Source organism: Cantharellus anzutake (genome assembly GCF_015039405.1).
Source record: "Cantharellus anzutake strain C23 chromosome Unknown EI90scaffold_9, whole genome shotgun sequence".
Taxonomy (NCBI): domain Eukaryota; kingdom Fungi; phylum Basidiomycota; class Agaricomycetes; order Cantharellales; family Hydnaceae; genus Cantharellus; species Cantharellus anzutake.
The window spans coordinates 522,031-542,739 of record NW_024066959.1 but is presented as its reverse complement, the minus strand read 5'-3'; the positions used below and the strand labels follow the sequence as shown (position 1 = coordinate 542,739).

Here is a 20,709-nt window from a genome sequence, read left to right as displayed (position 1 = left end):
CTGAGCCTTTTTATAGCATGAATTATAATCTTAAGCTGTATCCAAATCTTTCTCCACACATATTCGTCTTCCGCTTCATTTCGATGGCTCGCCGCTTGTACCTCTCAGCGGTCCTTTGCGGGGGGTTAGTGGCGCATGTACTGAGTGAGTATTTATGTGCTTTCAGTATTCTTCCATGACATTTATACTTGGGTTCAGGCGACCCCATAGATTGGGTTGATCCAAACTGGGTCGTTTTTCATTCAAGTGGCCAAGCCCTGGCCGCCCAGCAGCGGATCGTCGAAGCGGCAGGCTCATCTGCGAAGAAGGGACCTTGGTGTAAGCACTCAATACCAGAATCGACTAACGCCAGATGCTGATGCACGACATAGCTGTGACCAATTCCACAGTTATGCCTCCGAGCGGTAACAGGCACGACTACCTCAGCTGGGCACCATAGTATGCATTATGTTCCTTACCTTCTTTGCAAATCAAACTAAGAAGTTTAATTGCAGTCACTGGCCAGATTGCAATTGGTGCCCCTCCCAATCCAGCATCGAAAGCAGGGAATTCTTCGACGTCGTCATTTCTCCCCCGGGCCTTCGAGAACAGTCGATACTTGAGCACCCGGCTTCCAACGATCCCTCTCGTTATGATCTTTTCAGTGCTAATGATCTGCCCCCATGGCTCCCTCCTACAATCGATCACAGCCAGGATATCTCGTTGGACGTGCCAGTCGCAAAGTCCCCCATAGGGATCTCACCTCCAAACGACGAAAGCGACTCATCTCCGACCCCCAACATCCCTATTTTATCTGATCGACCTCTTATAGTTGGACCTACGGCAGTCATGGCTACCCCTTCCTCGCCTATGCAGGTATCAACAGGCACCGCAACTACTACTTCCAATATTGCAACAGGGACTCTGAGGCCCGCGAAAAACCCTGTGAAGACATCGACTTCAAGTCCCAACTGCACCCCATCTCCCACCAAAAGCATGCCCCCCAGCGCAAGTACGCTCTCATCTCAAATTTCCACTTGTTCCCGGCTAACTTATTTCGCTAGCGTGGACGACTTGTCCATACATTACAAAAGATGGTCAACGCAATCCTGATGTCAACCTACCAGGCGACAGCTCCTCGATGGTGTCCATGTCACAAGCTGTGCTCTATAACTCTCTAGCCGCCGTTCTTAGTAAAACACCCGCAAAGTACTCTCAGACCGCTGTCTCGCTAGTGAATACTTGGTTTATCGATCCTCAAACGGCAATGAACCCTCACGCACAATATGGCCAAGTGGTTAGGGGTCCAGGGATTCAACATGGGGATTTCATGGGGGTACTGGACCTTCGTGCGCTAATCCAGATCATCAATGGGATCCTGATCCTCAAAGCGGCAAATGATTCCAATTGGACACCTTCAATGGAAAGGGATATGCAGGCCTGGATCGCCAATTACGATCACTGGATGGTAACCAGTGACATTGGACGCAAAGCTGGAGAAGCTGCAAAGTAGGTCGCCCCTAAAGTTCTTATCGTAGGAAGTCAGGAGAGGACTAACCGCACTCCCCATTAGTAATCACGGCACTTTTTGGATGAGCCAGATCGGCGGAATCAAGTTGTACCGGAATGACCCAGGGGGAGTCCGGGAGGGGATGCAGTATTATTTCACCCATCAATTTCTTGACCAGATAGCGGCAAGTGGCGAGCAGCCATTTGAGGCCGTACGCACTCGACCATTTCACTATCGGTGTTTTAATTTAGAGGGGATGATGGTAAGCTGAGCTATCTGGTCATTATGGCTGGTTGTCATGTTAACCCTTTTCTCCGTCCTTGCAATTCTTCTCGATTTGGTTGGGAATCATTTTTGGGCGCCTTTCAGACTAACGCCAAACTAGCACAGCAGGCTGGATTGGACATGTGGGATGCCAGATCTCGGTACGGTGGAACCATCCAAGCGGCTACGGACTTCCTGATGCGAGTGGATCCTAAGGATGAGGACGTGAAGGAGCTACTTCCCCATGTTGCAACTGCGTGGGCTGTGTTCGGAGACCCCACGGGCAAGTACCGTTCCTTCTTGGAAAGAGCAGATCCCACATATCAAAGCCAGCCATGGTGGCTCTACGATCAGCCCAACGCCATAAAACCCGCTCGAGCTCCCTCTCCCAGCCCGTCGAGCCGACTTCGGTGGCAGAAGAGGAACAGAACCGCAAAAACAGACAGCCAGAATATCGTCAAGCCTGCCGCGTTCTTAGACACCGACACCATTCAGCTGGATGATGGCGTTTTCGTGACCTGGGAGGATCTGCAGCCTTATTACGTCCTAGATTCTCCTGACAACACGTCGATGGCGGGATCTACAAGCGCGCGTCGCGATTCTGTTGAAGATCGTGGCATGCAACTCAGGAGACACATTGAGAAATTTGCAAGACCAAAGTGGAAAAAATCTCTCTGATCCGATCATATCTGAAGCAATTGTCGTAGTTCTGGTCTTGCTAATGGAAGCTAGTAGACCGCCACGATGGTGTTTATTTCATGCCCTTTTGTTCTCCCGTTGATTTTCACCGTTAAAGCTCGTAATGTATGTAGATGCTCGCCGTTTGCTGGATCTTTCATTCATGTGTGAATATAAACTGCAAAGCAGGAGCACTTGAGCCCAAAAATCCCTCATTTCACCACACCCTTGGTTTTTGGCTTGCATGAGCCCAATCAAACTCCATAAGGTGGTGTTTAATTCCAATCAAAGGCCGTCCTAGAATCTGTGTAAGCTGAATATGTCCGGTACGGAGAATGCCGTGAGTGACAGGAGTCCACGTTGCCACTTGACATACCCCGCATCCTTGCGCAGCTACTATCCTCAAAAACATATCGACTACTGCCCAGATCTGAGGAGATCTTTACAGCCTATCTTTAGGCACTAGGATCCGGTCAGACATGGCCGACACGACTAATGAAGCATCCGGTTCAACCGATAAGCCTATCCAAGTCAAACTCGTCCTGCTAGGTGGGCTTCTCTTGCTAATACTTACTACCACCTCATGGCACCATGCACTCCCGAATATCCTTGACAACACCCTTCCGATATCATCCTTATGCTAAAAGAGGGGGTTTAACTTTACAGGCGAAGCGGCAGTCGGGAAATCGTCCATTGTAATGCGCTTTGTACGTCTTTAAATCCTTGTCCCTTTCCAGCAGCACTAAGGCGCATCCTGCCCATATCTGTATAGGTCAACAATGAATTCCAGAGTAACAAAGAACCTACCATTGGAGCTGCATTCTTGACCCAAAAATGCCGGTTTGAGGATCGCGTCCTACGATATGAAATATGGGATACCGCTGGGCAGGAACGATTTCATTCGTTAGCTCCCATGTACTATCGAAACGCACAAGCTGCTATAGTGGTCTATGACATAACGAAAGCAGCAAGTCTGGACAAAGCGAAATCTTGGGTGAAGGAGCTTCAACGGCAAGCGAATCCCAACATCGTCATTTCCCTTTGTGGCAATAAATTAGATTTGGTTACACCGGCTTCACCCAATGGTGACGAGTCGGAACCTTCATCACCTTCAACGCCGCATGAAACCGAAGTGGAGCCCGATGATGCGACTGCTACGCCAGGGGAGAATCCCGGTTCTCCAGGAATCGAGAGTCTAAGACAAGTGCCGAAAGAAGAAGCTCAGGCATATGCTTCAGAAGCTGGCCTCCTCTTCTTTGAGACTAGTGCAAAGTCAGGCGAGGGGATCCTGGAAGTTTTTACTGAAATTGGTACGTAGCCCTGTAGTGACAGCCGCTCCTTCCGACAAGCCCGTTGGTGGGAGCAGAGAACTGATTGCCTGTCTAGCTAAGAAGATCCCGATTGAACACATTTTGTCATCGTCACGATCAAACGAGGGCCGTGGGAATGCTTCGGGTGGCCGACCTGCTGAACGTGTCGCATTGGATGCAGGAGGGACGAAGAATAAAGAAGCATGCAATTGCTAGTCGCTTCGCATTTTTTCCCCATTTGTTGCTTCTCGCGGTGTTATATGATTGCCGAACAACCAAGTTATTTTTTTCTCCCCACTGTGATCGAGACTATTTTAGCTGCTTATGGCATGGCTGTTATTTAATCAAACCCCTCCATAATCCCGAATTCAAACCCTTTTCCTCTTTACTCCCCTCTTATGCCGATTGGTGAACCTGAGTTCTTGCAAGCATTGGATGGATAAGACGTTATCGGTACCGTCGCCCACGATGTACATGTGACTGGTTTGAAAATCTGGACCTCTTGTTGATCGGCAAGGCCCACCTACGATCTAAGAGTATGTACTATCATCCACAATATAGTATTCTGCCATTTACTTTCTACTTACATATATGGTATGTGAGGCGACACACGATAAGACCCGCGTTCGTAGCAATGAATGAGATCGATTTCAATAGCAACGTTACTGGCGTTTCCCTTCATGCATCGATCCCTTTGGACACATCAATTATGGGTCCTTGTCTTCGGGAATAGCACCCCCTTTCCGCTGGTTTACTACAATGAGCGTTCCAGATGGCTTCAGGGGTGCTGCCGGTGACCTTCACTGCAACCTCGCGAAATAAAATCATCGGGGAAGGAAATGCGCAAGGATTAAATATCGCATCTTCCCCCTCTTCCTAATTTTCGCCCTATAGCAACCTGATGAACCGCTGTTATGTGTATGTTGAGGGTAACTCTGACCAGCTTCGCGCCTGGAGGAGGCACGCAAGTTTACCGAGCCATCCCAACGCATTGACATCTGAAGACCTTTATTTGTCTGCTTTGCCGCTACTGGACAGAGTAAAGCAAGAACTCATCAGCCGAGGTTGGAGAGAGATTACCCCCACTGCCGGGGTCGAACATTGGGCTTTGTTAACCCCTTCGACGGCGCTCGCCGTCTTAGAAGAAGAAGGCGAGGGTGGCGAGGACCTTGACGAAGGAGATCCATCGAGCTCCAGCTCTGCAATACCCCCACAACCCACATCCAGGATCTTTTCCATACCTACAAACCTGCGTGCCCTTGTGACCAATGTCCCCCGTTGGACACATTTGTTCAACGATAATACCTTTTTCCGTCCCATCGAGCACCAGGAACATGGAATTATTCTGACTTCCAACGTGGATACTATGCTAGTGGATGTATTTTATTTGCTGCAACTCATACTCCCTGGCGCGCTCACGCTGGTTAAAGAACGACACGACGAAAGGGTTTTCTCGACGCGGACCAGTAGGCCCTTCCCACCATTGGCGTGGATGGAGGTGGGCTTCTGTCAACCCCTCTTCCGAGCTTTGTGGCGCTTACCAGTTTTGGGATAGGAGCACAAGGCGATTATTTCGCCAATTTTTGGGGAGAGCTACTACTCTGTCCTCACGATGAGATCCCGAGATGGATCCACGCTTTTGGACTTCCTGGATACCTGAGCCCTTGTAAGAGATAGTACGGATTACAATATGTGTGGATTGGAGTTGCTGCGCCCAGGGCTGGTTCAGGGGCAATGAAGTTCGGAGCGGTTTTCCTTGCATGAATGCATCTCTGGAAGGAGAATCCCATTGTACTACATCTCCGTATTGTGTTACAACAGTGACGGTAGGAAACCTGTATATGGACGATTCGAAAATGGGATTCGGAAGCAAATGTCCAGAATCCCGTGCGCGCTTAGCTAACTGTCACTTTCCGAGCAACACCTTCAGCAGTCAGTACCCTATGGCTGATTCTGTCCCACCCCCTCCTGACTATACTCACGATTCGGGTGACTTGAGTGATGACAGTGATACCAGCCTTCAAGTCCTCATCACCCCTGCCACAGGGGCTGCGAGTTTTCAAGTTGGTCATCTTGGAGTACAAGACGATCACGCATCTGTGGAAGGCGAACTACACGTCAAGGAGGACCTGGTGTTTCATGGGACCGAGTGTGGGTGACCCTTCTCCATAGGCGGTATTATTGCATCCTGACTGCCAAGGATGCTGCAGGACAATAAATCTTATAACGGTGGAGACTGTCGATGGACATGAGATCGAGCTGGCAGCGAGCGAGAGCGTCCTTTTCTCTAACGTAACTCAGTCATCATCTTCGCAGACAACCAGATCATTATCCACACCACTGCCATTTTCAATACCGCTAAACCCAGATTTGCCCCAATCGGTTGTGACCCCAACTTCCTCCATATCGCACGCGCTTGTGGCAAAATTGTATCCAAGAGAAGGCACTCCTACGGTAAAATCTCATCAAGTCCAACTTGAGAGATATAGTTCCCCCTCAGCTGTCCCGATCTCGGTCGATCCGGTGTCGGTCGACGTTGACTCCCCAACTGCGTTCAATGTCCAGCTGCCTCGTAGCATATTTCGTGTCGAGGAGTCGATCCCAGTCTACGTTACTATAGCACCTCCAAACCATTCGGTGCTCAGATCAGGTCTGCGCCTGAGAAACATTATGATTGAGCTGTGGCGTCATGTGAAGCTCGGCGATTCAAGTACTCTTCCATTAACTCCCGATGTGGGGGAACCAATCCCCTATCCCTCTACGTCCTCCTCAGAGAAACCGCCCCCGAGTTGTGATGGTGCCACGCATTCTAACGTCATTACTCGATCCGGCTCTTCCTGTCGTTTTCATTCCACAAGATCTCTCAAGATGCGATTCATAATGCACGATTCCACTGCAGAGTCGCTTGGCGCAGGAAATATTACCCAGACAACCCTGCTTCACCATGTTACATTTGAAATCCAAGTCAAGGTCTCGTTTACGTCGTCCTTGTCACAGAATGCTTCGGAAGTTTCCACGCGTATTCCAATTATCATACTTCCTCCGCTTGCGCCGGAGCCCAGGGGTGATATAAGCGACGAGATTGACGCTGCATATCACAAAAAGCACGATCCTCCTCCCGTCAAAACTGCACGAATGGATGATTTGGGGGAAGGATCCAGCCGGCCCCCGGCATTTGATGACGTCGCTAGTTCGTCAGCCTCACATCCTTTATATCCTCCATCACCTACCCGCTACGGGACTTCGCCCCCCTCATTCCTTGAAGCAAGTCAGCAAGACGTGCTCGCAGTGCCCTCTGGTTCGGTTCCTCCAGCTTTCACTGAGGGCGAACACCGTTTAGGCGGAAGTAACGGTGGTTCACCGAGCCCTATATCGCCCCCATCATTCGAGGAGGTAACTTTAACCTCAGAGGCTACTCATCTCCCCACTTTTATCGAATCACAAGTTGAGGCTCATGCAGGCCCATCGAACACGCAATCCTCATTCGGACATTGGGTCTTCAATCCCGCTCTTGGACGCGAAGAAATGCATTTTGATGGCGAAGGAAGTCTCTACGGGTTCCACCCGTCTGAGCATTATGATGGTTTGTCACATTCAATGATGCAAAGCAGTGCGAGAGCAGATGCCCACATGACTACCGTGGCAATGTTGGAAGATGGGGATCCGCTAAGGACAAATATCCCGGCTTTAACGGAAGCTCTTGCTCAGTATGCAGGGGTTGCAGTAGATGAGGATGAATTGTATATGTCATATGGCCCTAGTGCTGACGAAAACGGTATCGTGCCGCCGCCGCCGCCTGCTCTAGACGACCCCTCTGATCCACCACCAACGATCGATGAAGGTGTAAGTTCGTTGACTGAAGCGGAGCGAAATCGCAGGGAGCAAGCGATTGCTGAAGCTGCAGCGTCGGCGGCAGCCGCTGCCGCCACGAGGCTGAATCCAGCAGGCCATCCTTTGGGTTTCATCTTGCGGGTGCTGCGGAGGAGGGTGGGATTGCAGATCCCTCGCTGCCAGGCCGGACAGATGTGTCCCGTATGCACCTGATCCAGGAGCTACGTAACCCTGCGTCAAATGATGATATACGTGTTGAGGATGGAAGGGCCCTTGACGCTGCGGAGGAAAGTCGTCCCCCTCCATACTTAGGTGTTCCCTCCCAGAGAGCCAGTGTTCACGGGCCACCACCCTATGTTGGCTAGGAGAGTCAGGGAAATAATTTCATTTGACAAATTAGTGCCTGTGTTTCTACGTACCGTTGTACACGCTGAAGATCATTGCAGAATGGAGAAAAGTTCACATATGACAGGCAAATCTGCACAATGAATGGTCGGGCCTCCTTCCCACGCTCGTTGCTAAACGCAAATCACCCGGTAAACAGGTCCAAATAGAAGTGCCATGGCTCACTAACGCCCTTTATGAGTAACGTCCTTTGTTCTGATGTGGCCTGGGGCCCTATAAAGCACTCTGCATCGGGGCTGATCAACTATCCTACTTTCAAACATCCCACTGCTTGTTAGTTATGTCTTCCCAAGGTCGCCCGGTGCGTCGTTCCTCGCAGAGCGAGACCTTTCCGAGCGCTGGCGGCTCGAAATTCCAAACTTCTCAGGGGGTTGAAGGTTGTGGGAAAAGCGGTCCATCCAGCCTGTGCACTCGCAGGTCGAAAAGCATGGTCATATATCCGCTATGGAGAGTCAACTATCCGTCAGAACCGATGCACCCACAGAGCCATGTTCCCAGGAGACCCCAGACTCTTTCAATTTCGTCGCGCCTTTAAATAGATCCCATCTTGAGCCTAAGGCGACCCATTCCATCACTTCTTCTGTGCCATACGCGAATCGCGAAGGCCACATTATGCGTGCTCCATCTTTCGTGACCCCTGTCACATTCCTCCGGGAGGGCCCCATCAATCCAGAGTTCCTGTTTTCTTTACCAGAACCCAGGAACCATGGTTCCATACTAAAGCCTCCCAAGCGATCTCGCCCGACGAAAGCGAACAGCCCAGGCTTGCCAAAACAAGCTGAACGTAAGGTTTCGCCCGTGCCTGTGCCCATGGCTTTGAAGCGACACCGGGCGGCTGCATATTCTGAATCAATGGCCAATAGGATCCGCGCTGTCGTTTCGCCGTTGGAGCAACTGGCTGCCACTAAGCAAGAATCCCTTGAGCAAGTCCTTTCCCATCAAGCTTCTCCCAGCTCTGGCAGCCGAACTTCCACATCCCAATTTTCCTCTCCTAGGCTTGTGCGTTCGCCAACACAGGTGTCGGATTACCTTCGCACTCGTAGTTCGCCTCCATTGACTAGGGGTGGGAGCCCTTATTGGCGACCCCCTACCTACGATGATACATACGACGAGGAGCCGGCCGCCAAACGCGTGAAGATCGACCATGAGCTGCCATTTCAAGTGCGTCGTCGGGAACCTAGCGAACGTGTTTCAACTCCATGGCCTAGAGAGGAGAGGGCCGCGATGCCTTCCGGCTCTAACCCAAGGTCAAAGCGACAGCAACGCAGTCGTGGGGAAAGGTGGAATGTTTCCCACGAGAGGGTTACATCTCAACGACATCCTAGAAAGGGGATTCCTCTGGTGAAGGGTGGAATAAACAAGAGGATGATGCCATTTCTACGGTCGTGGACGAGAACGGTCCGCATATACCGAAACGAGCCGAACGGCGGTTAAGTGCTATGGATTTGCTTCGCGACGTTGAACCTGGACCATCTTGGCGCGACTACCTCCCGCCAACAACCCGTACTCCATACACCCCACCCACACGCCAACGACTCAAGCGTGGTCATTCCAGCATCCGAGAGGATCCTCGGGAAAATCCCTACCTTGATAATCCTCATTCGTCATCCTCTCGTCGGTGGGCTCACCGTCCCTCAATTAACATTTACCAATGGCTGGACCAATGGGAGGCAGACTGCTATGCATCACGCTCCCGTGTTCGGAGGACGGTTGATCAGGAGTTCGGTCGATGTTTGGAAGGGCTTAACACCTTAAAATCTAGCCTCTGGGTCGGAGCTTGGTCGGATCGCGTTCATAATAGGCAAGATGGGATGCTCGGTAGGACCTTTTGAGCCTCGGCCCAGCGGAATAGATATCACCCTCCTAATTAACCGTTTTCCACCCTGTTTTCGGTTTTCATGCTATCCTGAATTAAGCGGCGTTACCATGCAGTCCGACCCTTGAACCTTCCACTTATCAAGCCCACAACCATTATATAGTGTGCGGTGATTCTCACCGCTGTAAACTAAGTCTGGTATAGTAGAAGAGACACGGATGGCGGGAGTATAACAGAGGCAAAGGCATTTGCATACGAGATCTGTTTTATTTGCAAGCAACTATATATTGACTGTTGGTGGAATTGTATATGTAGATACACGTTCGAATGATGCGGAAGCGATGAGATGAGATACGGTGAATGAGATGTAGGTTTTTCTGCATGGGGATAAAAGACACAAAGTGATCATGGTGCAAATCAAGAAAAATATACTGGCGTAGACATTGAGGGGGTGGAAAGGGAAGGTGAACGAACGTGTAGAAGGCGAGTTACTAGTGAAGGCTTAAACTGGGTCAACCACAAATGGAATTAAGGGAGAAACAAGAAGGGAAATGCCAAATGGAATGGGATGAGAGAATGAAAAGAATACCTATTAGTCAGCAAACGTCGCACATTGATTAACATTACGGTATCCTGGATTCATCACATCTTCGTAATGCCGGATCATTCTTCTGTAGAGTTGGGAACGCCCTTGATCTCCACAACTTCCACCCACCCTTCGCCTCCGGCAAGATATCGAGAGCCCATGATGTCCATGAACGATGGTCTCCGATTCACATCAAGTTGCAAGCAAGCCTTGATGAGCGCAGCCGCATCTCCCATACGTCCACCTCCATCCGGCTCCAGTCCTTCCTCAGCCTTCGCCTTCTCACGCTCAGTATTGTATTCCTCTTTAGGGGGCTTGATGAAGTCGAAAGAAGTCGTGAAGAGTGAAGGCGACATGAGTGGGGCAGCAGTAAGGTTCGTCTCACCAACAGGATTGCCAATGATATTGAAACTGCTTGGCCTCGGCGAACTGGTCCCCTGTGGTGGCGTCTTACCACAACGATCCTCCAGAGCTTTGAGGGCATTGCACCCAGGGACAAGACCGGCAGCTGCCTCTTGTGCAGTTGAAAAAGGACATTCGCCGACAACCAGAACATACGCGACTATTCCGAATGCCCAAACGTCCTGGGGGGGACCTGTATATCGCTCCCCCCGGAGAATCTCGGGGCCTGCATAGTCGAGTCTGTGGAGGTGTGTGTGATGGCCCTGTAGGTGTAAAACTAATGGAAAGAAAGGCGATACTCACGTTCCGCTAAACGTGTCCCATCCCTCCTTCCTCGCCACACCACTGCTTCCAAAATCTATTAGCCAACATCTGCCGTCCTCTGCAAGGACGACGTTTTCATCCTTAATGTCCCTGTGACAAATAGCCCTTGAATGCAAAAATGCCAGTGCATCCGCGATCTGGCCGAGATAACCCCTAATCAACTCTGCAGGCAAGCCTAACGGATACCTCTCCACAAGATCAAACAAGTCCGATGGGAACTTGTCCGATCCCGTAGGGGAAGGCGGGAGATTGATTGGGTGTGCCAAAGGCAAAAGAGCAGGTTGTGCAGCAGGAAGGATGAGATAGTAGAAATTCCTATCCTCGAAAAAGTCTAGGAGGGGTATGATGGATGGGTGTCCTTTATAAATATCTCCTTCACGCCATTTCCAGTTACTCGGGGGTGGCTCAATCTGGTGGCGGGCTGTAAGATCAATCGAAGATGCTGTAGGTGCACCAGCCTTGATCTCATCAATAGATCCTATGGACGAGATTGAGGAAGGACGTCTGTGAAGCGTAGACACTAAGGGTGCAGTAAGGGCCTTCGAATTGTGATCTTCGAGGGAGAAAGTAGACATGGTATGATTGTCTATAGCCTCAACGAAACGGTTTGGATCCCAAGGCCTTCGTTTTGGTAAGACATAACTTGAAGACGACAACGCTGTCATAACGTGAATCTCAATGGGGATGGTGCCAAGAACAGGATGCTTCTTCCAGCAGTCGGCAAGGATTCGCGACTTGATGATCTGTTTCATGATTAACAATGGCTATTTAATAACGTCAGGATCAGTTAACCGGCATTGTGGTTCGAAAGAAGATCCAAGATTCTCAGTGCTTCGAAGAAACTTACTCCTAAGCTCCCATCTTCATACACCTCTCTACAACGCTTGACAAGGCCATATGCGCCACGACCCGCCTCGTCCTCAATCCTGAAATCATCGACCGTTCTCGGTCCCTGAGGACCATCACTGAACTTTTGTCGAATCTCCTCTGGAGATTCTACTACATCACCATCATCCGGGGTTTTAGATGATGGCGGCTCGGCAATAGATACGGTGGGAAACCTCGAAACAGGGGGGGCTTTCCCAGTCGATGGATCATAGATCGGACGCTCGAGCGGTGGGATAGGCACAATGCGCCCTGCAACAAGAGATATCCGTTTCTGTGAGCTTCGCCTTCGCAGTCTGGTTCGCGGTGATGTTGGGTGAGAGATAGATGATGATCGGGATTGCGTACGAGAATTGGGAGATGAATTAAGAAAAGCTTGGGGTAGTGTCTGCGAACGGATGGGGGCTGAAGATGGGTGGTGGATGTGTCTGTATTCGTAGAACGGTATAGGGATGCACGTTTAGGGTCCGAAATTGAATTAGGGAAAGATGCCGGAGATGGGATTACAATTGGTTGCAAAGATGATCGAGGGCTGGGTGCGGATAGATCAGTAGCGTGAGGCACCAGTGCAAGAGGTTCGTCAAACACAGCCGGTGTGTTGTCGTCAGTAGTTAGCAGGGTATCTCGGTCTGTGAACGCGGTAAAGCTGTTGAGATGGGTATTTAACCGTAATTTCTGGTCGGCGTCTTCCCTATCGGGATCAAGGTGCATGTTGTATTCGTCTTCCTCGTCGGTGCCTTCAGATGACTCGTCGGGTGCCCAGCTTGAATCAAACCCCTTTCCAACGCCGCGGATACCCCAAGATAAGCCCACGACGCTTGATGAACGGGACTGAAAAGAAGCGTTGAGTTAAGGAAGGGGTGCGAGAGATAAGAGCTTTATTTGTAATGTCCTGTGATATGGTTTGAATTGGAACTCACATTTTCAAGTGGTTTGAGGTCGGCATCCGCTTCTGAGGTCGACGACAACGATGAGCCGGAGCGCTTTTGGCCAAGGCGTAAGCCTAAGTGTGATGATACTGGGCTTTGTGTCAAATCTTTCCTGAGGACGGTCGAAACCAGCGCAGCACCGGGGCTCAACAAACGGGAGATCCGAGGAGGTGTGAGGGACAATCCTAAAGCTCTCGGCATGGGCAAGTGGGAATGTCCCGAGTCCCCTAAATCCCCATCACCGTCCTCTAGAATGATTTGCTGGATGAGTGGAGATTCTAACAGGACTGAGGGTGCGGAACGGGACGCGGAACGCGAAGATTGCAGACCGTCTAGTGTATGCTGCTGGTCCCATTGTGGCTGGAGACCGGATGGCTGCTGATCCATATGTCCTCTAGGGTCGTAGACAAGGACCGGCTCCATCAACAGCGTGAGCGTCTTCTGAGAAGATCTCAAAACGCTTAGGTCGGTTTTATGCGGCAATTGCCGTGTGGCTCAGTTTTTGGCGACCCAGCCTTCTATGTATTTGGTTTTTGGCAACCGCACGACGATGCGGAAAGCATTGGTTAGAAATTATTTCATGGATTTTCTTTATTCATTTTACGCTATGGGGAGGAAGGTGGTCGAGGAAGCAGTTCGCCATCAAAGCGCAAAATTTCACCTAGATCGCAATTCGATCGCTGCAAACGGTGTAGTGTTCTGGATCAACTTTATAATCTGTCCACGCCGTCAGTGCATGTCATTCCCCCCTCTTTGTGAATAGGTGAAGGTAAGTACAAGGTGCGAGTTGAAAAATAAAAATCAATGACTCGATAACCACACGATATGCTTCCGGGACCAGAGCCGCTATAAAGTTGTTGAAGTGAAAATTTTGCTCGTTTTCATCTTTCTCCCCTTTCTGTAACCAAATACCTTATCCCCCCTTCATCCACGGTAAGTCTAACTTGCTTCACCATGGAGAAACAGTGCCTGCAGGCGCCCATCTATTCTCGTCGATCGTTCGATCATCGTGAGATCGCTTGGCCATCGCTGTCTCTATGGGGAGCCACCGTTCGCCGATCTGCTCACGTCTTCTACTCTCAACAGACAACACTCCCCCAAAAAGCCTAGAACATCATGGGTAAAGAGAAGTCGCACGTTAACGTCGTCGGTAGGTATCATCTTCAGATCGACAATGTGCAGACCGATCTGAAAATTTTCCTGTCCACGTGTCATCACCTTCGATAAGTTATCGGCCACGTCGATTCTGGCAAATCCACTACTACTGGACACTTGATCTACAAGTGCGGTGGTATTGACAAGCGTACGATTGAGAAGTTCGAGAAGGAAGCTAACGAACTTGGAAAGGGATCTTTCAAGTACGGTTAGTCTATCTCGATCTCGCTCGATCTCTCCTCGGTTCTAATGTGTCGGCTATTCATTAGCATGGGTGCTCGACAAGCTAAAGGCCGAGCGTGAACGTGGTATCACCATCGATATCGCCCTGTGGAAGTTCGAGACCCCTAAGTATGAGGTTACTGTAAGTGATACTCGGTGCTGTGGGCATCTCAGCCTCTCAGAACGACGCCGCTCAACCAATGACATTCCTCAGGTCATCGACGCTCCTGGGCACCGTGACTTCATCAAGAACATGATTACTGGTACCTCTCAGGCCGACTGTGCTATCCTGATCATCGCTGCTGGCACAGGTGAATTTGAAGCCGGTATTTCGAAAGACGGTCAGACCCGCGAGCATGCGCTTCTTGCTTTCACTCTCGGTGTCAGACAATTGATTGTTGCCGTCAACAAGATGGACACTACTAAAGTCAGTTTGCGTCGAAGATCCAATAGCATCTTGCTGACCGTTGTCTTTCAGTGGTCTGAAGAACGATTCAATGAGATTATTAAAGAAACTACCAACTTCATCAAGAAGGTCGGTTACAACCCCAAGTCTGTTGCCTTCGTGCCTATCTCTGGTTGGCACGGGGACAACATGTTGGAGGAGTCGGCAAAGTGAGCGCCAGAGCAGGGTGAACCGACGGGGCAAATTTTGGACTAACTTTCCGTTTCATTTAGTATGACATGGTACAAGGGTTGGACTCGTGAGGGAAAGGGTGGTGTTGTCTTCAAGGGGAAGACTCTTCTCGATGCTATCGATGCCATCGAACCCCCGACCCGCCCTACCGACAAGCCGCTTCGTCTCCCTCTCCAGGATGTATATAAGATTGGCGGTATTGGTACCGTCCCCGTTGGTCGTGTCGAGACTGGTATCATCAAACCCGGGATGGTCGTCAGCTTTGCTCCTGCCAACATCACCACTGAAGTGAAGTCTGTCGAAATGCACCACGAGCAGCTTTCGGAGGGCAATCCTGGTGATAACGTCGGTTTCAACGTCAAGAACGTCTCTGTCAAAGATATTCGCCGTGGTTACGTCGCCTCCGACTCCAAGAACGACCCTGCCAAGGAAGCCGCTTCTTTCGTTGCACAGGTGATTGTTCTTAATCACCCTGGCCAGATTGCCGCCGGTTACACTCCCGTCTTGGATTGCCATACCGCCCATATTGCCTGCAAGTTTGCTGAGCTTCAGCAGAAGGTCGATCGTCGGACGGGTAAGGCTCTCGAAGAGAACCCAAGGCCGTCAAGTCTGGTGATGCTGCCATCGTCAAGCTTGTTCCTTCCAAGCCGATGTCCGTCGAGACGTACAACGAGTACCCACCTCTTGGTCGTTTCGCCGTGCGTGATATGAGACAGACGGTTGCTGTCGGTATTGTCAAGAGCGTCGAGAAGTCCGACGGAAAGGGTGGCAAGGGTATGTTTACATTTTTGCTTTCTATCTCCGCCTGACACGTCTATTAACTATTGGTTTGTTTCTCTACAGTCACCAAGTCCGCTGAGAAGGCTGCGAAGAAGAAGTGAATTCGTTTTCGCGACTTTAAGAATTCCCTGGTTCCTCGATCATTTGTACCTGTGTGTTCTTATTGCTGTCATGTTGTCGAAACGAACTGTTCAACTTGATCACCTGTAAACACTTCTTACTTCTCTGTCTTCTTTCATCTTTCAATCTACTCCTTCCTTTTTTTTTCTCGTTTCTTTTACGCTTCTCCTTTTACAATCTCATGGCGCGCGCATTTTTTCTCATGCATGCTCCCAACCTCATGCTCGATATTTTTGGGTTCTTCACGCAATAGCGGAGTTAAAAATTTCAGGGGTGCGTTCGTTTCTAAGCTGACTGCACTATCGGGATTGGAAAGGTGACTTGGGTTGGCGCAACCTTAATATTGGGCCAGAATGTCGCTGTGCCATGTTTCTAGGCTCAGGCTACCTGCGTTCTTGGCACACAGAAAAGTCAAGTCCTGGATCAAGCAGGACGAATATATCATTTCATGAGTTACGCGGGATCCTCTTAAGTCAGCAATCAGTCTCCGTTCTGCGAAGTTTAAGTGCATGCCAAGGTCAGTATAAATCCCAGGGGACTCCACAATGAACCCCCCATAAAATTCTAACGCATCGTTTGCATAATAGGACCCCTGGCGCGCTGCTATTGACTACCGCTGCCGGAGGGATGACTGAATATGGTGCTCCGTCTGCTCGTGCTACAAAATCAGAGAAGTCAGTAGGATCGGGACCTCCACCGGGGCAGGTATCGGACATTTCGGGGGGAGTACCAGTCAACAAGATTAGAGCAACCTCATTGGAAGGTGTGATAGAGAGATACTCAATCTACGAGGTGATCGACGATCAGGGCTACAGGCAACAATTCAGTACGAGAGACCAACTTCGTGAGTGAGCACACATCCCAAATTGCAATGACACCATCGATGTTCTGAATGACTCCGTTGAGCCTAGGAGCAAATATTCCCGCTACTCTGTAGCGGGTTTTGTAAATTTTTCGACCTTGATTGAATGCGTTTGATGACAAGGTCCTCTATTATTGCCAATTCGGGATAACCCAGGGTCCTCCCAACAATTTCACTTATACTACACCACTCTCATGCCGCTTACTCTGCCTTCTCCCCCTCCTCTTTGTACTATCGTTCCACTTCGCTGCTTCTCTCATGCTTTCCGGACCACTGCTACCTTCCAGTTCCTCCACCGACGTCACCAGTGAGTAACTCAATTTCTTCTTGCTCTTTCTCTTAACAGAATATTCTTAGCTCCCTGGTCTTACAGCCTTTTGCCACCTGCCAAATTGCCATCTTCTCACCAGTTGATTCCCCTTGCTGAAAACCACGGTGTTTCTTTCAACATTTGCACTGTGTCGCATATTCGTGACCGTTTACTTGCGCATATTCTGTTTGGTGACTGTTACCAAATTCCCATCGGGCTTGCCCCTTTCCCCGCGTGTGTCCACCTTTGCACCCGATTTCCGGATTATGACAGATATCTTCATGATGTACTTACCTTTTTGCTCTCCTCTGCGATGACATTTATAACAAACCTGAAGCGTAACGCTGGAGGGAGACATTGTCGCACACCCTCCGGACACAACAGCATATGTTGTAACAGGGGATGATTGGGAAAAGGGTGAGGTGGTTGGATCTTGAACCCAAATATATTTTGCAACAACGGAGGACAGAAGAGTGGGGACTGCCGCGTCAGGCGGCGTCCACCAGTTATATAGTGTCAAGGGAACGTAACATATCCGACAACAAGGTCTCCGTTTACGGTTGGTTTGCCGGAACCGTAAGTGATCACGGACTCCTGAGTTTCCTTGTCATTTCTGGCCCTGGGTCTAATGGAGAGGGAGTTAGCCAGGAAGGGTGAGGAAGGAGGTTAGGGAATGGGCATCGCCAAGGTGGGACCAACCCGTACTATTGATGTAGAAGATACCTTGAACCCAGAACCCAGTGTGTCGTCATTCAAGTGATCGATCTAACTATTGACAGTAGTGGGGGATGCTTTTTTAGTAAAAGAAAAAAGATTGATCATTGAAAGGGACGGAGGAGGCAATAGGCCGGTCGGACACGCGGACCACAGACTTTCAATGATGGCGTCCCTCGACATCTTTGAAATTAACACCACTCCCAATAGTAGAAATAGAAGCGGGGTCAGAGTCGCTGCCACATGGGGGAGTAGAGTCTGCCGGCGCACTGGCGAAAGCCATAATACCCAGATAGAGTAAGATGAGAGCTAGCAGCGCATGTCTGACATGGTGCTTGAGATAAAATTGGACTACAGCATGGAAATACGATGGTACTGGGTTGTAGAAACTACGTAATGACTGACGGTTTTCCCCAAGCCAGGTTCACCGAGAGAGTCTGGCACTAGCAGTTGCGTCGTCAACGCCCAGGTGTGGGCACCGCACCAGCGACGGGCAATGTGCTCGCCGGACTGAGGAAATAAAAAACAACATCCCCATACCTTCCTTCAGAGAACTGCAGTTATGTTGTATGGGGGCCTGATAACCGAGAATTTCTGCCAAGCAGAACTTGTGGGCAGGTGACCAGCCCTTATTGGAATAGACCTTTCTTGTTAACGCAGGGCCTCAACGTCAAGTGCTCCCAGGCGTTCAGGGCCATGAGAATTACCTCACGCCCTGCGAAGACGTAAGAACATACTTCCATCGTTTCTAATGCATCGGCACGAGCCTTGACCAAAGCAAGTTTATCATGCCTCTGCGATGTTGGGCAGCCTGAAGCAATGCAGAAGAAGCGATGTACGCAATAAACTCGAGTCGCCAATACCGAATTCCCCAAAGCGCAACTGAGCTTATATATACCCATGGCCCGGGTTTCCACGAAACCATCTACTTGTTGCCCCGCTAAAGAGTATTCTCATTCTTCGCGAGTCCTGCAAATCTTGCTGTCTTCGGGAAACCCTCTAATAACCATTCCCGCACAATTCGTCACCTTGATCTGCTATGAACCCTGCCCGATGTCTTCTCAGTCTGTATCGTGATTTGTAATCTATCAATCCACAGCAATCTTCTTGTCATATTTTTTTCATTGTGTACATCACCTTGAACCGCAAGTCGTCCTTTATGTAGTCCTGACAATTAAAAATGGGTTACTTTATGAAAGCCCCACTTCAGTGATTTGCCCACTCATTGTCCATTGCATGGATTCGCCCTTGCACGCATGCAGTGTGCCAAGCTGGGAGAGTAGCAGGAGTGCTCAAAGCTCCGAGTCAGTTATCGGGAGAGGCTCACCGATCCCCATGCTCTAGCATTCGTAGTATCCCAGGTCGCATTGGCGATACCCACTATCTTCCCGCGACAAGAGTCGAGCTGCCAAATTAGGAAAATTCGCACGTTTGTTCTGGGCTCCGATCGACCGGGGACCGTCGAGCTTATATCTGAAGATTATTTGCAGCGCAATGCCTCTAGACACGATATACATTTCTCGACACGGTTCGTCAGATTGTCGACCCCGATTTCCCAGATTGAGCCGAACAGCGTTCATGACCTTCCCTTGCAGGATTTCGACTTAGCTGGGTGACGAACGATTGGAGGAGCGAGACAGGACTAGAAAGGGACCCCCCCCTGGCTGCATATGGTGTTGTGAGTGACCCGATCGAGGCGTCGCAGTATTGGCGATATGTCATGTTAATGTCCATGGCCTGGTAGACACAAGCTAAGCAATTAGCAGCTTGGATTGCTTCTTTCCCTGAAGAAAAGAAGCCCACTGCCATATTCTGCTCACCGTTTTGTAAGTAGCGTCACGCACCTCATAAAGCGCTGTGAGAAGGGTGCTTACCTTGCCTCCATTTAGATCGGACTTTGCAGACAGCAACACCTATCGCGGAGTCATTGGGGATACCGATTTACGTCGAGCATGGTGTGCATGGAAAACTATCAATTCTTTCGTGACACAGCACTCATCCCCGAGGTTTATCTAGGCATCGCAGAATGGTACTCTCCAGCGGCACCGGGAACCGGTCTCCATCCTCGCCCAGGAACGGCCGCCTCGCTGAGACAATACTTCCCTCTAATTGATACTCGCTGGAGATCAACATGGTTCCCTAGCCGGAAAGGCGAGAACGTGAGGGAAGTGCATGACAGGACTGCAGACTTTCTCCGTGCATTTTTCAAAAGACTTGATTATTCCCCGTCGTCCTCTGGCAACGACCAAGGGGGAACAGAAAGTGATGCTGGATTTGCGGACCATAGGCGCATATTGTTCATGGGACACGCAGCGACCGTTATCACACTCGTCAGGGAACTCGTCGGAAATAGGGACCTCCCTATCCGCGTGGGGTGTTGCTCGCTTAGCACGCTCGTCCCAAGGCCGACAGTTGATGGAACAGTAATGCCATCACCTAACAAATCTAATGAAACACCAAGGCTTGGGGAATGGGAGGTGGTCGTAAAGACAGATGCACATTTCCTGGACGGAGGTGTTGAAAGAGACTGGGGCTTTGAAGACATCGAGGTTGATCAGGGGGAGGTTGTGGATGATGTTGGATCACGGGACACCATTGGAGAAGAGGAAGGGCCCTCGAGCTTCGGGCTTCAGGTTTCGCTTCCCGATGGCACTGCATCTGCGAATTCATCTAGGCTGTAATTGATGCAGGCAGCGTTGTGGTGTCTTGGATGGTATTGTTCCCTCGCATTAATGGATGGTGGGACGATTGGAGCAGATCAACGGTCTTGTTATATTGATGGGGGCGAATGAATTCACGACGTCGCAAGGAGGCGTTGTTGTCACATATGTACATGTATTTGGGCAGCAATTGGGCGCACGCCTTCACAGACTATCGAGCTAGAAAACCACTAAGGACTTATGGACGGGTGTTGGGAGGTCTTTACAAGGACTGCTCACCCCGAGCCCTCAATGTGACGTTATTGAGGGCGGCGGGACGCAATCAATGAC

The 20,709-nt window shown here is 50.1% G+C and overlaps 8 protein-coding genes across 8 annotated transcripts; 7 read left to right on the top strand and 1 right to left on the bottom strand.

The window, feature by feature from the left end:
* The first annotated feature begins 205 nt into the window (after window positions 1-205).
* On the top strand, window positions 206-2,638 carry EI90DRAFT_3042904 (alginate lyase-domain-containing protein). Its single transcript, XM_039059212.1, has 6 exons — window positions 206-318; window positions 372-438; window positions 495-991; window positions 1,044-1,488; window positions 1,553-1,751; window positions 1,859-2,638. Exons 2-6 carry the CDS (start codon window positions 392-394, stop codon window positions 2,429-2,431), a joined length of 1,761 nt encoding a protein of 586 aa, XP_038919886.1. The 5' UTR covers window positions 206-318; window positions 372-391; the 3' UTR covers window positions 2,432-2,638.
* A 120-nt stretch (window positions 2,639-2,758) lies between these two features.
* Window positions 2,759-3,933, top strand: EI90DRAFT_3042902 (small GTPase superfamily). The gene is made up of 3 exons (XM_039059211.1): window positions 2,759-2,980; window positions 3,098-3,138; window positions 3,204-3,933. The coding sequence occupies exons 1-3, from the start codon at window positions 2,911-2,913 to the stop codon at window positions 3,747-3,749; spliced, it is 657 nt and encodes a 218-aa protein (XP_038919885.1). The 5' UTR covers window positions 2,759-2,910; the 3' UTR covers window positions 3,750-3,933.
* A 498-nt stretch (window positions 3,934-4,431) lies between these two features.
* EI90DRAFT_2647887 (uncharacterized protein) lies at window positions 4,432-5,614 on the top strand. The gene is made up of 2 exons (XM_039053393.1): window positions 4,432-5,239; window positions 5,297-5,614. The coding sequence occupies exons 1-2, from the start codon at window positions 4,643-4,645 to the stop codon at window positions 5,399-5,401; spliced, it is 702 nt and encodes a 233-aa protein (XP_038919884.1). The 5' UTR covers window positions 4,432-4,642; the 3' UTR covers window positions 5,402-5,614.
* A 70-nt stretch (window positions 5,615-5,684) lies between these two features.
* EI90DRAFT_3118862 (uncharacterized protein) lies at window positions 5,685-7,937 on the top strand (the record flags this gene model as incomplete). Its single annotated transcript, XM_039063149.1, has 3 exons — window positions 5,685-5,896; window positions 5,952-7,728; window positions 7,791-7,937. The coding sequence occupies 3 exons, from the start codon at window positions 5,685-5,687 to the stop codon at window positions 7,935-7,937; spliced, it is 2,136 nt and encodes a 711-aa protein (XP_038919883.1).
* Window positions 7,938-10,456: 2,519 nt separating this feature from the next.
* Window positions 10,457-13,342, bottom strand: EI90DRAFT_3118860 (uncharacterized protein; the record flags this gene model as incomplete). Its single annotated transcript, XM_039063148.1, has 5 exons — window positions 10,457-11,021; window positions 11,085-11,869; window positions 11,953-12,395; window positions 12,449-12,821; window positions 12,911-13,342. 5 exons carry the CDS (start codon window positions 13,340-13,342, stop codon window positions 10,457-10,459), a joined length of 2,598 nt encoding a protein of 865 aa, XP_038919882.1.
* Window positions 13,343-14,035: 693 nt separating this feature from the next.
* On the top strand, window positions 14,036-15,814 carry EI90DRAFT_3144471 (translation elongation factor EF-1 alpha; the record flags this gene model as incomplete). Its single annotated transcript, XM_039065149.1, has 8 exons — window positions 14,036-14,069; window positions 14,148-14,282; window positions 14,344-14,438; window positions 14,511-14,723; window positions 14,775-14,911; window positions 14,975-15,545; window positions 15,566-15,707; window positions 15,777-15,814. The coding sequence occupies 8 exons, from the start codon at window positions 14,036-14,038 to the stop codon at window positions 15,812-15,814; spliced, it is 1,365 nt and encodes a 454-aa protein (XP_038919881.1).
* A 764-nt stretch (window positions 15,815-16,578) lies between these two features.
* Window positions 16,579-17,342, top strand: EI90DRAFT_3042883 (uncharacterized protein). Its single transcript, XM_039059210.1, has 3 exons — window positions 16,579-16,681; window positions 16,745-17,002; window positions 17,053-17,342. Exons 2-3 carry the CDS (start codon window positions 16,890-16,892, stop codon window positions 17,120-17,122), a joined length of 183 nt encoding a protein of 60 aa, XP_038919880.1. The 5' UTR covers window positions 16,579-16,681; window positions 16,745-16,889; the 3' UTR covers window positions 17,123-17,342.
* A 1,832-nt stretch (window positions 17,343-19,174) lies between these two features.
* Window positions 19,175-20,400, top strand: EI90DRAFT_3287027 (uncharacterized protein; the record flags this gene model as incomplete). Its single annotated transcript, XM_039067037.1, has 5 exons — window positions 19,175-19,247; window positions 19,315-19,397; window positions 19,464-19,545; window positions 19,609-19,674; window positions 19,712-20,400. The coding sequence occupies exons 1-5, from the start codon at window positions 19,214-19,216 to the stop codon at window positions 20,398-20,400; spliced, it is 954 nt and encodes a 317-aa protein (XP_038919879.1). The 5' UTR covers window positions 19,175-19,213.
* Between the last annotated feature and the right edge of the window lie 309 nt (window positions 20,401-20,709).